The 16502-nt window shown below is 36.5% G+C and overlaps 1 protein-coding gene across 1 annotated transcript; it reads left to right on the top strand.

Moving 5' to 3' along the window:
- Window positions 1-4037: 4037 nt before the first annotated feature.
- LOC113779308 (E3 ubiquitin-protein ligase RNFT1-like) lies at window positions 4038-10640 on the top strand. Its single transcript, XM_027324864.1, has 8 exons — window positions 4038-4820; window positions 6012-6088; window positions 6223-6391; window positions 7537-7625; window positions 7710-7874; window positions 7973-8050; window positions 9040-9143; window positions 10011-10640. The coding sequence occupies exons 1-8, from the start codon at window positions 4157-4159 to the stop codon at window positions 10114-10116; spliced, it is 1452 nt and encodes a 483-aa protein (XP_027180665.1). The 5' UTR covers window positions 4038-4156; the 3' UTR covers window positions 10117-10640.
- The last annotated feature ends 5862 nt before the right edge of the window (window positions 10641-16502 follow it).

Genomic DNA, 16502 nt, shown 5'->3' on the forward strand with positions numbered 1-16502 from the left:
TGCAGCAAAAAGATGAAATTTGCAAAACAAATGAAAACAAAGAACTGGTATCAGCCAGAGGACAACTATAGCCACAAAACAAAAAATTGCAGCTACCAGTTTATATCTGAAGCGAGTAAAAACACTAGAATTATTAAACAAATTATAACTATGACGGTTCTTCTGCTTCCTAATTGATTCAGGAACATTGCAGACTACACCAGTTCAACGTCAAATCTTTCCCGCTCGTACTAAGTTGAAGGGAATCCCCGTCTTTCTTTTCTTCTGTTTGAATTATCACCGCTTGCAGAGAAGAGCGGGTTTCGAAGACAACGCTCTTTGAGACATGAAGATCATACCCATGCCCTGTTTGGAAGATTAACCATTCCTGCTTGTACAAACTGGACATGAAGATTAACCACCATGGGGTCTCTATTCAAACGTTTCGTCTTTTTCATGTGCCGGGTTTGTAGTGAACGTTGGGTAGACGGAGATTACTGATGGATTGTTGGTTGAAATGGTGGTAGGGATCATGCTGGTGGGAATGATGAGATGAAGAGGTTGGTGACCAAGATTAAAAGTTTTTGGTGGAGTATATGATAACGTGATGGGCTGCACTAAGAAAGTCAGAGATGGTGACAAGATATTCATTGGGGTTGATAAAAATATCATGCCTCCCAACACCTTGGTTTGTTTCATAATCTTCGTTAATAATTTGCTCAAATTAATCATGTCAAAATTGCTTTGACGCCACCCATAATTGAGCCCTCCTAACACCTTGATTTTCATTTTTGTTTTCTGAGACTCAGTTAGCATTGATTTGATTAGCCGTCTTGAAAGATTTCTCAATGAAGAACAGTGAATTAGAGAAACATATTTCTCAATGAAGAACAGTGAATTAGAGAAACATAAGAATGTGCACTTTGTGGTGGCTAGGAATTTATGTGAGGACATGGTGGTTGTCTGTCTCTGAGATTATGCAGTTATGATTCAACCCTTTAATTTTCCTTTGCAAAATGAACACAGAAGAGGGGGAAAATCAAGCTTAGCTAATCAAAAAAGACAAAAAGAGAAAGAACTGTCTTCGTGAATTCGAACCAGACAATGCAAACATTCGTCAGAAATTGATATGGGCTAGGCATCAAAGGTTGCTCGGACTTGCGACTGTTCCATCAACCATCGAGGAAGCATGGGAGACTAACCCATTCATGCCGGTTGATATTCCTGAGATTCAGGTGCTGTCGCTTTCCTAGTCAGAGTATTCTGCTTATGGTCCTACTACATTAAGTCATTAACTGGAGGATAGAGTTGTAACTTGCATACGAAGGGCAAGATGGCTGTGCTAAATTTGTGTATAAAACTCATATTTTCAACAAAAAGGGGACAAATAAATCGAAAGAAAACTTCTGTGATCTGTTGTTCAGCTACAACACACCCGCCGCTGGCCAAAGTTTTAAGAGTAGTTTTCTTCTCGTTGGACGCAAATCAGCAGTTGAAGCCTTGCGGGAAATCAGGCAACGGAAGGATAATTGGGAGGCTTGAATGATTCTCTGAAACTGACTACCGTGTGTGTTTTTAGTTCCTACGTTGATAGTACATGAATGAAGGGTGTCTACCGGTCAAGTTCGAGTTAGAATTGAAAATTTCATATCCGAACCCGTTTTTATGTAATAGGTCTAGACCCGATCCGTATGTCCAATAGGTCTTGACCTTAGAGTTTCGGGACCGGATCCGACGGATTCCGAGTCGAATCCAGATTTACCCAGAAAGAAAATGTCCAAATTTAAACATTTGAAAATTAAATCCAAAACCAATCACCAATCCAATCTCCAAACTTAAACAAATCAAATTACAAAGCTGAATCATAAATAACTCGCAATAGTCAATTCAAAACTAACCACAAATTAATCTACAAAGTCATTACTAAATTGTTAATTTGGTAAAAGAATGTATTTAGAAATATTTATATTTCATAATTATTAATATATTATTCGGATACGGGTCGAAATCGTATCTTCCGTATCCGACCCGTTTTTGTTAAAGTAAAAGGGTTCGAATCGGGATCCGGAATTATTTTTCAACCCAAATTCGGAAAAATTTATTAGATTTCGATCAAACCCGAATCCAAACTCGACCCGTTGATACCCCTGCACGAAAGCAGTCCTCGTTCCCAAACATTTGTGTTGCGCCACTGGTTTATCAGTAGAGTGCTACTTAGGCCTAGCAAAGTAGATCCCTGTTAGGATTTTGTCAAAAACAAAAAGGCTTAATCAAAGTTCTAGTACTATAATTTATGACTGATATTATTCTAGCCTTAGCTTGAATTCTACTTCAATCCTCATTAATTTTGCTTAGATAGGGGAGGCCATCATAATGCATCAAAGGATTGTGCCCATCATATAGCGTACTAACTTTTTTCTCAAATTTCTCTATGCACTGTTATCTTTGGTGGATTTGGAACGTAACCAGGAGGAAAGTGCCTCTGCATCAGAACAAATGTATAAAGGCTGTTTGTCTCCACGTTTGCAAAGGCTCGAGGAGGATAAATTTGAGGGAGGCAGGGGTTGAACGCCTAACCTCCAGCACTATTATAGAGGGTGATGACCACTGGACCAAAGGGTCAGTGGCAGGACCTAATCAACTACTATCAAAAATACAATTGCCATAAATGGTGCCATATTCAATATAGAGTTGGTAAAGCTAATTTTTCTTGGGAATTGGGGTAAGGATTAAATATTGAGCAACACTTTACAATTGCCAGGGAACAATAGTGATTCAAAATTTCCTCCAACTTTTCATTTCAAATGGGAGAGCGGGGAGTTTTAGAACAAGGAAAGGTAAAGAGGACCGGATGCAGATGAAGTAATTTGCGGCAGGACATGATACAATCATACACACAAGCTGTGTGAATTGGTTAACCCCATATTAGCTTCACAATTTCACATTAATTAATCCTCCTACGTCTCATCTAGGAGTAGTTGGCCACAAAAAAAATTTTAAAACTTTACTTGAGTGCATAGGTTAATGGATCAAATTCCTTGATCCGTATTCTAAAAAATTCAGATTTTCTTGAAAAAAATTTGTTAACAGGTGCGTAGATATTCTTTTGAATCGGGGGTGGTTTAAAGTAGCTTTAGAATAAAGTTAAAAAGAAAAAATACATCTCATCTAAAACAAGGGATTAACTAACTGGTTGTGGGGCATGATTAAAAGTTTTTTCTTGCTTCAAAAAAAAATTTTTTTTTTCCTCTCATGACTCGTGAGCAAAGTCCACACGGGTTTTGTACACGTCTGGAACCTAACGGTCCCCATGGGCATGGGCAGAGTACCAATAACGCGTCACAAATTTTCTTCGGGGCCGTGTACGGCAATATCAAAATTTTCCTTCGTGCCCCCCCAATCCCTTTAACGTCTAGTAATAAATAACGCGTCACAAATAAATACACTACTAATCTCAATAGCTAGCCTAGCTTTCTTTTTGCAGGCGGAAGGATGAGCTAAGTGATTTGGAAGAGGGGTAAGAGGTTTTGAATTTAAATTTTTTTATTTGTATTTAAATAAAAAGACAAAAAACTCAACCATTTTTTTTTATTTTTCGTTTTATTACTTCTCTTCTCTTTTCCTTTCACTTTCCAATAGTCAAAAGAAAAGAATTATTTTCTATTTATCTAATAACTTACTTAAAAAGCAAAATGCAAATAAAAACAAAATAAAGATAAATAACTCCGATGATATTGTTACTATTGGATTGTCTCTTTCTAAAGAAAAATTGTTATGTTTTCTGTAGAAAATGTTTGAATTGTCTTTTTCTAAAAAAAAAATTGCTATGTTTTCTGTAAATATATTTTTTAATCATATTTTTATCTCACATGTATCAAATCGTTACAATAATTTTTCTTTTAAAAAAACTCAGAAAAAATGCAATCCAAACCAAGCCTAAGTGTTTCTTTGAATTAACTAATTAGTCTCTACCGCATTACCCAGTCCTCGGGGTTAGGAACATCTGGGCTATTAACCTGTCTCACTCCTTTGACTTCGTCCCTTCCTCCTTTGGACATTTCTTCCCCAAGAAATTTCCTCTCAATTTCTTTTTCCTCAAGAAATTACATTTTGTAATTCTCATTTCTTCTCTACAGAAAGCCCCCCAGAAAATTTTATTAGGGTTTCTATCTCACAGATGGAAACATCGAATTCCAATTCTGATGCTGCTCATGCCAGTCCTTCCGCTTCCAATTCCACGCCATCATCTCCCAGGGATTCTAATTCAGCTCCTTCCAGAAGGTACGGCGTCCAATTCCCTCCTCCGCTCCGGTTTTTCCACTCCCCAGTCTCTTCCTTGCTGGAATATTCCGGTTTGATTAGGCTCCGACCCGACCATTCCGAAGCGGAGCACCTCATTATTGACCATCACGATACTAGTAATAGCAATGGCAGCATCAGCGCAAACGGTCCCGTTCCGGTCTTATCAACGACTGCTCTAAGAAGTGGCAGTAATGCTAGTATTGCTACCTCCAGTAATGGGGAGGTATCGATACGGATAATTGGGCCTGGGGATGGGGATCGGGTCGGATTAGTAGCTGACGCTGATGGTGATGAGGAGTCTCTTGGGTTGGGGTCGACTTCGGCGTCGGTGGATGGAAGCAGTCAAGATAGAAGCTTGGGTGCTGGGGCAGGAGCGGCGGCGGTGGATACCGGGGGCGAAGGAAATTCGACCAATGGAAGCAGTAGAGGGGAGTCTTCGTATCAGAGGTATGATATTCAGCAGTTTGGACGATGGATTGAGCAGATTCTGCCATTCTCTTTGTTGTTATTGATCGTTTTCATTCGCCAGCACTTGCAAGGTATCCTCAGTTTCTTTTTTTCTCCAAGAAGTATATTTCTTAATCTTACTTTTACGATCGTTATAATTGAATGTATTGCTATTTTTCTCCAAGAACTATATTTTCCTGTGTTTTAATATTTCGAAGTATATAGGGTGTAGAAATTTTTTGTTGATGTACACTGGCAGTCCTATATATTGGAAGAAAAATTAAGGAAGAATACTAGATTTTAGTAATGAGTAGGAAGGGAACTATTATGCGCGTGTAAAATTGGACATTGGTTGAAGTTAGTTTTGTTATTAAGGATACCTCAAATAAAAGGGATTGGTGATTCGTTCTTAAAAATGGGATGGCGTCTTTTGCCACAATCCAGCTTATTTGCTTCAAAGCATTTTTAGCGTGCAGTGGGCGTGTTCTCTTTAATAGGCCTCATGATCTTGGTGTTACTTTGCACTTCATCAAATGAATGCAAAAAATATGTTGGATATGGACAAATTTTGGCAGCTCTCCTTGTGACTGGGGATGAAATCATGGTGACTTGATGTGCTGGTATATGGTACTTTTGCAAGAGTTTCAGGCAAACCAGTCTACTTTGCATTTTGCTTTCTTAGTTTAGCTTAAAGAGTATTTATTTAGATGGGCTTACCAACATGTATTGGCTTTTTTCTGCATAATCATGCCTCTAGTTGCTTGAGGAGTATCCTGCATATGCTCGTCAACATTCTTTTCATTTTATATTGTAACGGTGTTTTGATAAGCCTTTCAGTTTCCAAATCTGGTTTGATGGATACATGTATTTTTGCTTCTTGCTCATACTTACCCTGGAACATGCTTCACTTGTTTAAGTGGAAGTCTATTTTAATGTTCTGAGTTAGTGACTGAGAGTACAAAGTGGATAACAAATGATGATCTTCCATTTTCAATAGTCCTTTGTGTGTCTTTCGCTGTCTTTTAACGACTAGTTGCTTCTGCAATTAAAAGATAGGGAACTTTGGCCTGATTTTGTAGCCCCTTAGTCACATTATTTGTTCTTGGATATATATCTGACCTACTACTATAAATGGCGGACTTCTACATTTTGTTCTGTAGTTTGTGCTGCTTTTCCATAAATATATGAATTATCTTTAGAAGTTATTCCTGCAGGATTTTGCTTTTCCATTTTATTCTTTAATTATCAATTTTAACCAAGTTCTTACTTCACATGGTTTGCAGGTTTTTTTGTCACAATTTGGATCACCGCTTTCATGTTCAAGTCAAATGACATTCTGCGGAAGCAGACAGCTCTGAAGGTTCTATGCTATTTCCATTTTGTAGAAAAAAGTTTTGTTACCGTTTATTATTTCAGAACCTGTTTATGCTTGCTTCATGAAAATTAATATTAAATAACTGAGACGTTCAGTTGTACTAATTCTTGTTTTTGTAGGCTGAGAGAAAGATGTTCGTCCTTGTCACTTATTTCGTGGTCTTTATACTTCACGCGTTTGGGATCTACTGGTGGTATAGGAATGATGATCTTTACTACCCATTATTCATGGTCCCTCCAAAGTCAATCCCACCTTTTTGGCACGCAATTTTCATCATCCTTGTCAATGGTATGAGTTTCAGTCCTTTTGTTGATAGCTTTTGTAGGCCTTGGTTTCTTCTTGTGAATTTTAACATGGTTAACATTTCTATAAATCTCCAGCCTGCATGTTTTTATTGTTCGTTGTGGTGGTGAAGGTTTTATGGTATAGTGAAGTAATCCTCCAACCATGAGTTTGACAGAAAGATAACTATGTTTATTTTTTGGAATCTCTAGCTGCTTATCTTTATTTTGGATGAGTCAAATTAGTATTTTATGTTGTATTATCCTTTCTTTTGGAAGTTTATCTTTCTACATTGCTAGTTATGTGAGAATTTTATGCTCTTGCTATTCTACATGTACAATTTAGGGTCATGGTGTGTTTATCTTTTTAAACTATATATAATCATATAAATATCTGACCTGTTTTTATCATGTTGACATCGTATCATGACCTTTTATTAGTCATCTCAACTGTGAAAACCTGTTGCGCAACTGTTATTAGTAATTGTTTAGTTCAACATGTGAGTTTTAGATTAATTACGTATAAGAAAACTACTTATCTGACTTACAAGCATGTTAAATTGGTAACAAATTACGTAAACTCAATAACTTTATTTCAATTTTATCAGAGTAAAAGCATCAAAAAAGCATCCAAACACATCCTTAGCTGTTGGCCATCAAATGATGCTGTGTTTCATTAGCAAGAAGTGAATTCGGACTAGTGACAAGTAACTTTCATTCTTCCCCTCATAAAAGGTCTTAAAGATAAATGTCTATGAATACACACATTAGTACTAAAAAAGTAATAGTAATAAGGCTAGATATGCAAGTACAATCTTCTCCAAAAATGTAAACCATTCTCTCTGATCTCCAGTCAAAGTTTGGTGGCTTCAAGTGTTATAGATGATGTTGGTTAGATATCTGTAAGTGTTGTTTATTGGATAGGAGTACAAAGTGAAGCTATACATATATTTATTTAAATATTTGAAATTTTTGATATATTTCTACATAGTAGATCATGTAATTTCTGTTGTCTGCATAGAGGTTTAATTGTTACCCTTTTGTTTCGCATCATGATTTGGTGCCGTTTTAAAGAATCTCATAATGACATTTTACTTCAGTTTATTTGTATTATGCACACCCATATTAACTTCTCTATGTGATTACTTCCAGATACAATGGTGAGGCAGATAGCTATGGCCTTGAAGCTGGTGCTACTGATGTATTACAAGAATGGCAGGGGCCATAATTTCCGAAGACAGGTAGCATGGTATTCAGGGTGATTGTAAAGTCCCTTTTTTTTTTTTAATTCTTACACAATTCTGTCTGACATATCGTTCTTTCAGGGTCAAATGCTAACTTTGGTTGAATACACATTGTTGCTATACCGTGCATTATTACCGACTCCTGTATGGTATAGATTCTTCTTAAACAAGGAATATGGAAGTCTTTTTTCATCACTGACAACAGGGTTGTATCTAACATTTAAACTTACATCTATTGTTGAGAAGGTATGATTACCTAACAACTTGTTCAACTGTCATTAGCTATTCTTGTCCAAACTCTGCTGATGATCTTATCACATAATCTTTTTTGGTGCTACTTTCAGGTTCAATCCTTTTTGGCAGCCTTGAAAGCACTATCCAAAAAAGAAATTCATTATGGATCTTATGCTACATCAGAACAGGTATGTATCTCTTTGGAGCCAGCCTATTTTGCTTAAATTTTGCAAGTTTTTTTAACAGTCTATTTGGATTTTGTGATAATCAAGAATAGTCTCGAGCCTTGTTTTGTAAAAGCAGTAACTACTTCCTCAGATAAGATCATCTTTGCCATGTGCTGCACTTGTTTAAAATGTTTTTGCTTCACTTTTACCATGAGTGATACAACTTACCTTATTCCAGTAATTAACATTTTGTATGGAGTGATGGGCTTGTATCTTTTCATTGGCTTTTCCAGAAGAGGCTTGATTTTTTGAGTACATAAGTCATGTCAATTATGGTGCTTTTCTAGCATAATATCCTGTAGGATGGGAAGTCTCTGGTCTTGTATATTCATTTGCTGTTGCGCGGAATGGATAATATTCCAAGAAAAGGAAATGATCATTCACATTTAACCATCTTTTGTACTAGTTGAATAATTAACTTGCTGGTTCGCTGCCAACATCACTTAAAACTGCCAATGTGGTATGGTATGTCATCAAATGCATGGCATAAAAAGTATGATATTCTGGCTAGGTCTACATACCTCTGGAATCTGAATTTCTCAAATCTTGCATTGTCCTGTCTTTTGTTCTATCTGTTTTTCCCTCCCTTATTGTATGCCTTCTTTTTATTAAATATTAGGGGTTTCGATGGAATGATATCTTGGAAACTTGATTAAATGGTTTTTGGTTGCTGTTTAGAGTTTTTTAGTATATTAAATGGTTTTTGGTTATTTTTGAATTGTTGATCCTGCAATTTGTATGAATTATGTGTCCTATCTTGCTTCTCTCAATAATAGCTAGATGTTGGGGTACTTCCGGAACTTTTTGGAGTGCCCTATCAGATGTAACTTGAGAGCTTGTGTATTCTGGAGTGTCAGTTGCTCATGTGAAGGTTGAATGTGTCCTATGGTAATATAAGATAATTGTTTCCCATTCTGCAAGGTGATTTAATTGTGGATCATCCAATGCAGGTAAATGCTGCAGGTGACTTGTGTGCTATATGCCAGGAGAAGATGCATGCCCCAATTTTATTGCGTTGTAAACACATCTTCTGCGAAGATTGCGTTTCAGAATGGTTAGTTACATTTTTATTACTGCATCTTCTTCTTCTGTTACTTTAAACAATAAATGAGGTTTCATATGGTTTTTACTCCATAAACTTTTTGTCACTTCTATCTTAGCATTTGCATAATGTGCATCTCTTGTTTTTTGGGGTTCTCATGGTCTAAGAAAAGAAGATATCAACATGATGCTCCTACTATACATTCACATGAAGCCCATTGTTGACAGAATAGATCCAGTATTGTTAGTAGTGTTTGGCAAGTTCTAGGACCTTGTACCTAGATTTTTGCTTTAAACTTGTCCTTTGAGGAGAATTTCTGGCATCCTACTTATCACTCCTGGAACTTTCTATCTTTTAGTTATTGAGTTTTGGTTCGGCAAGTTGCGTCTCTCACGCAGATATCAAAGGCAAGAAGGTTGGCCTTTGAAGCATGCTTGTAAGCTTCAGTTTCATGCCATTCAGGCATCAATTCTGCCTGTTTTGGGCCTTCCTGGGGGGAAGTATTTCTCTACATGTAGATGCTGCAATGTGACGTGATGTCCACCTTTGGCCTTTAGAAGAAACAAAATTTTTTTCTTTTGTGTGTTTTTTTTTTTTGGTGTTGGGGGGGGGGGGGCGGGGGGGAATGGTTCAGTGGCACTTCAATTGTACGTTGAAACTTCACTGATTAATCAAATTGTGGTACTGAAGATTAATATTTCACATAGGATTTGATATGTGGGAGTTACTGCAATCTTGTGTTCTTTCCAAATAAGCTTTTAAGTACTTTTGCTATATATATTGCTGAAGTTGGCTCTGTGCGAGGCACCACAGTATTTGGTTCTGATTATGAAGTTTGGTAACTGTTTCCTAACCAGGGGTTTCTTCAAATTTTTGCAGGTTTGAAAGAGAGAGAACTTGCCCGTTGTGCAGGGCATTGGTTAGACCAGCTGATTTACGATCATTCGGTGATGGTTCAACAAGCTTGTTCATCCAAATGTTTTGAAGTTTTTATACCTTCCTAGAAAAACTCTCTCCTACAGTGGCATTTCACTGAAGTATCTTCTTATAAAGTAAAAACACTGCCTCATTCTTGGGTTGCCTGTTGCCTCGTTGTGCTAAAGACGATGCACGAGGTAGATAAGGTCCGATCCAAGACCTGGACAGATGGAAGGCTAAATTGCCGTACAGATGTTTATTCACTCTCAAAAAGTTGAGCAAAAGTAAATGTAAAGTTTGATGCCTCTCTCCCCCAACCAAATGAAATCCCTATACAACCCCCAAAATCACAGGCGGGAGTGAAAGAGCATATCCTTTTCTTTATCTGCAATTAGATGATTACATCATTCGATCTTCTGGGCAGTTTATCTGGTGTTATGCCTGTATAGGGTGATAACATTGTCGATAAGACACAGCCAAAATTCTGGGACCCTTGTATTCGACATCAATGTTTCTTTAGAAATATGCTTAAATCGCCATAATTCTGTCTACTGATATTTCATTATCTGATTGGCAATGTACAAGTTTAAGGCCTTGTTTGGATTGCTTGTTTCCGTCAGAAAATATTGTCGTTTTTCGTGATCACATTTCCCTATCACCTTTTTCCCTCACATATATCAAATCGCTACAGTAATTTTTTCATAAAAAATGACGGAAAATGCAATCCAAAAACAACATAAGTATTTTGGAACTGTTAATTCTGTTCTATTCCTTTTTTTTTTTTTTTGGTTAAAAGGTCTAGTGTAGAAGCTAAGCAGATGGACTTCGAAACTTAATTAGAACAAATAGTGTATATCATTTTAAGATTCAAATCGAGCTAAGCAATGATTTCAACAGAGAGGTATATATATCTCCATTTGATGAATCAGTTTTTCTATCAAAAGAGAGAAGCTTATGATGTGTTTGTTGAATTGGGACAAAAAGAAAGAACTTCAATGGTTGGCAAGGCAGATGATGGCGCCCACCAAAAACCATAGTATGACTGATCCAGATGCTTTGATCAATTGTGGACAGGGACAGAAAGTCACAGGTGCTCCAGTCCCACAAACAATCTACATAATTTCGAAGAAGACTTGGTACTGCTCCTGTCCTGTACAAAGAGGCAGGCGGCCCCCGGCCGTCTGCAACTGTTCCTCATCACCTAAGTAAGTGTAATCCACCCACACCGGAATAGGATGGATCGATCTCATTCATTCCAAACTACATATGCTCACCAATTTAGTTTCTCTAGCTGACCAGCACATACTACTTCATTTTCTTGACCTATATGATGAACTTAACTACCGTCGAAGCTTTTTTAAACTGCTTTCTTATTAATACAGGCGCGCTCATCGGAAACTGCCATGAGGCGCACAAGATTCTGCACCCATCAAATAAGCGACGAAATATATATAATTTTATCAAACCCTTTTGCTTTCTTAAGAATGCTTGTTAGTTCTTGGTCTCGACTAAATTTCAAAACCTGATTTGAGATTCTGGTTTTCAAAATTGTTACATTTTCAACTGCTTTTCATATCTTGATTTTGGATCTTTTAAGTTTAAAAGAAAAGTTGAAAATTAGACTGCTCCTAAGTACTCGCGTGGAAAATGTTATGCTTAACAAAAGGTCCTCTTTTTTTTTTTTTTTTTTTTTACGTTATAACCCCATTTGTCATATAACGTGTCCCTTGAGCTCCTCTTTACAGAGGATCACAGATCCAAAGTCAAAAGGTTACGGTCATATTTTGAGTGATTGCACTGGAATTCCTGTTTATTTTCTAATTGCTTTAAGGTGGCATATCTTGAAGAAGTCTGATGGCCATCAAGCTTTCATGAAAACCCTAGAAGTTGGCAATTTAGAAAGGAATGGTTTCACAAACCTCGCCTGAGGTTTTAAATATTACACTAACCTTCCTTGTCAGAAATTTAGATCCATTACTTACATAAGATATAGTGAAAGTGCTACTTCGCCCTAAGACGTTATGCATTATTACAAATAGATATTTGACAAAAAAAAAGGTTAGGGCACTAAATAAATAAGATTAACTAATTAAACCAAAAAAATATTATTTCATCTCAAATTAGCAACCATAATTACAATGAAAAAATGGAATCAATTGTTATCCTAAGATTGCGCTATTTTTGTGATTGATATAATTACTTGACAATGATCAGGACAGACAATCTTATATAATATATACAGATAGATCTTACAAGCAAGAGAAATAGAAGAATTTTCTGATTGACTTATTTTATTGAATCTGGTGTTCAGACAAAACTATTTATTTTTTCCTTTTGTTGTTGATTTATTGACTAAGCGTTGTATATTTTCTGGTTTTTGCACCAATACTTTTACTTTCACCTCGTTAACTAAAATAAAAAAATTATTTTTTTATCCAAATTTAGATGCTTATATTAATAATTTAATAGCATTATAGAGTTAGTTGTGTCTTTTATATGTAGTTGCATATGACAAAAAATTATGGCCATTACAATTTGCACTATTTGTGTGCAAATACCATTGTTGATTCAGGTTATAGTTGCTACATGTTTTCAAATTTTACGTATATCCCTTGATTTTTATTAATTATTTTATTCTTTACTAATGCAACTTGAGGACAATTAGAAAATGGCATATATGGAAGAAAATTATCATCTCACACCTCAAAATACTTTTTTAATAGTACTTTTTCTGAATTGGACTGATTTGTTACCAAAACTTTAAGTTCGAGGGAGATTAGTGTAATGTTTGAAACCTCGAGAGAGGTCAATGAAAGTGTCAGAAATCTCAAGGAGGGAAGGTTTCTGAAATTATCCCATACAGAAAAGTTACGCATTAGTTCTTCACTTTCCAAATTTGCACCCTTAATAATTGTTCCATCACATCTTAAAATAGTCAACAAGAACAAAACACAAAATCTACAAACGATTGTCCTGACACTCCATTTGGCCGACTATATGCTCCTGCAATGTACATCTTTTATTTCCTACAATCAAAGGTAAGATAAGAGTTCCCTTTTATTCAAAGAGCAATCCAACGAAACGACTTTTATAGGCCTGTTTTAGCTGGACTACTCTCGAATATTTTTCTCTTTCTTTTGCTTTTAGCTTTTCTAAAGTTAAAAAAGAACTCTGAAATTAAAAAGCTACAGGAGACCAGTTTTTGTAATTTTTATTTTGAGCTTTTCTACGAAAACTACAAACATTTGGGGGCAGATGTTCTTGGCTGCTCTAAGCCATTGCCAAGAACGCTCCCCCAAGTATGACCAGTCGATATCACGCCTTAATTCCACCACGTTCACATTGTGGTGTTTTGTCACCCAACAAAATAAAAGGATACGGAAAGATTGCTTTCTGTCGCACGCAGATTATTGAGTAGTGAATCTAACAATACTAAACCAGCCTTCTGGCCAGTGCCAACATATATTTTACTATTAACATAGAGCTGGCCTACGTATATATACAAAGAGAGCTGGCCTAACAAACTCAAACAAGCGCATAAAATTTGGTCCAAAACATGGGTGCCCCGATATACACAAAAACCAATAGTCGAGATTGTACTACAATCTTGATTTTTTTTTATTTTTTTTTACGTGACGGCACATATAATTTAATCTAACATATTCCTACTGGGAGGGGGGAAGCCTACTCTAAGGGATGGCTTAATTGAATTGGGGGAACCTGATGGGGACTGAACCACCATCAGCTCAGACGGATGCACCACACATCCGTATATATTTAGAACAAATCTCATATAGAGACACATTGATGGGAGGTAAGGTTTGAATCATCGACCTCCCATCATACAATTAAGGTGATGGCCAACTCCTCTAAAGGGAGTTAATTTACTACAATCTTAATTGGCGCGACACAATTTGGATCATTGAGCATTTGAAGATTGGATTTACTTAAACGTGAGTCTAAAATTTGATTTGACCTTCGTAACAACTATCCATCTAGGTGCCAATTGCATCGAGAAGTTGACCATGTCATCTAAGTTTAGTTTTGATCCTCTGAAATCCGAATTAGTTTGTCTTCGAAAAATGCTCAAAATCATTTTTAACCTAACAACGACTTCTTAGGGATTTTAGATCTTAAGACGTATTGTAAGTACCATATGGTTTTCAATCCTCATTTGCATATTGTTTAAAAAAGATTGACGTTGTCATATACAAACCTTTGTAGTACGTGATTTGCACGACTCGGGGAATGTTTTGTTAGCACAATATTCCTTGAAATGACTTGTATTTTTTGTGTTCAGTGACTTTTTGTACGAGTTCACACCTATTTGTTGTGTTTAGAATTGTATGGCGATATTTGTCTCAACCCTTAGCCCCTCATCGGGGAGTCAGGATCAAACAAACAGAGATAACGGGCAAAAGAAAAGCTAGCAACCTCCAAAGATTTGAATGAATGGAGATTGTGATGGAGGGTCAAAGAGTGATGGCAATGTTTTACGGCTACGCCATGGAGTCATTAAGGCAGGCGTGTGAATAGGAGGATATTCACCTGGATCTTGTCCCTTGGTTGGTACTCTTTTATCATGTTTTAAAAAAGTTCGATGCCATGTCTAATCTAACACCGTATCCACCGAAACGGGCGGCATTTTCAAGCAAAGCACATTTTCACGCCTCTTCTCTTCTCGCCTCTTCTTCCAAGCGGCGGCCGGGAAGCAAGCGAGGCACAGAAAAAAAGGGCTAAATGGCAAGGTGCATTTTTCAGCACCGATTTCCAGCAACCTAAATGCAGAAATTCTGAAGCCGTAATAAATTTGGACCAGTACAAGTACAAGCGGGTAATTAATTAGCTGATGGATAGGCACGGACGACAAACGTAGCTGGGTAATTTCCGATGGGTTTTTGGTTGTCACTTTGTACCTGTAAATAAATAAAGGAACTCTGGAAAAGAGTAATATTGGGTCCCATTTACAACTCAGGTGGGTTTCTTGGAACAGTAACGGTCTTGTAATCAAGGACCACGTCAGGTATAAATTTGGATTGCTATAGTGATTGTTGGGAGTATTTTTTTTACTAGATAAATATTTGGTGTGCTTGCATGTAACTGTGTGTTGTACGTGTAAATTTTTTTTAGAGCTAAATCTTATCTACAATGACGTGACAGTATATACACATCATCACTCAACTCAATTCAACGGTACATGTGCACAAAATTAGATTTTTTTTTACATAATTATCATTCATTTAAAAATACACGGTCACATTAATGTATAAAAAATTAATTCTTTTTTTTTTTGTCATTTATCATTTATCTACTCTATTTCTACTTTAGTCTATTCTAAAAGGAAGTCCAACTGGACCTATAGGGAAATCGATGAAAACTGAATCACCATCGCACCAGACGGATGCCCTACGGAACTGTATGAATTTGAGGAAACCACACATATTATAACAAATGATAAAAGATAAGGTTTGAATCCATAAACTCCCCTATTTATCAAGATTAATTCATTTTATAAATCAACTTATAAATATTATGAAATACGTGAGTGTCTACAAACCTTTCTTTACATAAAAAAAAAAAAAAAAAAAAACACTCGTGCTTATCCGAAGCAAGCACTATATCAAAGAAGGGGGTTTCAATCTTTGTTACGCTCGCTCAATGCATTCATTCGTCACCTAATTTAGAATTTTGGGGCAGCATTTGCTGACCACGCAGCGCCGACAAAGAGAGGTTACACTCTTGCAGACTAAATACATCAACGTCAAAAAGGGCACCATGCAATTCAGAAATTCTTCTGTTCTGGGAAAAGATTGAGAATGGGGTTTCTAATTATCTGCAGAATTCTTTCTTGCTTAAAACATGATGCATATGTAATTTCTGACTCGCATCACAAAGCAAATGCCAAGAGTTAGGCTGGCTGGCGTTCTACAGAAATTAATACTGGTTTGGTTTTGGTTGATACGGTGGACTGGACGGCTATATTATTAGTATTTATTTATTTATTAGGTAATACTACTGTATTCCACAACATACAAAGTGACGTGAACGCAGACTTCATTGTCGAGGGAAGGACAGAGCTAGTAACAAAGAAAAAGAGCTAGCAAAATTCTTTCGACTTCAAATTGTAGTACTACTGCTACATCTTTAAGCTGTAACCTTGGAGGACGGAATTCTGACCTGCAAATTTCTTAACCAAAATTCCTTCAGCAAATTGAAGCACATTTCAAAATTTTTTTTTTTTTTAAAAAATTTGGACAAGAAGAGGTGAATGCAATTAAATTGATTAATTAGCTAGAAGAAAGGAAGAAAAAAGGTGAACTGGTCTATGATGTCCGGGCTATATCATACAACGTGGAGAGACTGGCATCCTAAATCCCCCGGAAGGACGTATAAACCAATTTATTTGTAAGAGATGTCATCCCTCACATTTCGCAAAAATATTCTTTTCGTCCC

The sequence above is a fragment of the Coffea eugenioides genome, chromosome 1, assembly GCF_003713205.1.
Source record: "Coffea eugenioides isolate CCC68of chromosome 1, Ceug_1.0, whole genome shotgun sequence".
Lineage (NCBI taxonomy): Eukaryota > Viridiplantae > Streptophyta > Magnoliopsida > Gentianales > Rubiaceae > Coffea > Coffea eugenioides.

Coding starts and splice junctions, on each gene's coding strand:
- LOC113779308 (XM_027324864.1), top strand. CDS start 4,157: ATGGAAACATCGAATTCCAATTCTGATGCTGCTCATGCCAGTCCTTCC. Junction 6,089..6,222: donor GGAAGCAGACAGCTCTGAAG/GTTCTATGCTAT, acceptor TTGTTTTTGTAG/GCTGAGAGAAAGATGTTCGT. Junction 9,144..10,010: donor GAAGATTGCGTTTCAGAATG/GTTAGTTACATT, acceptor AAATTTTTGCAG/GTTTGAAAGAGAGAGAACTT.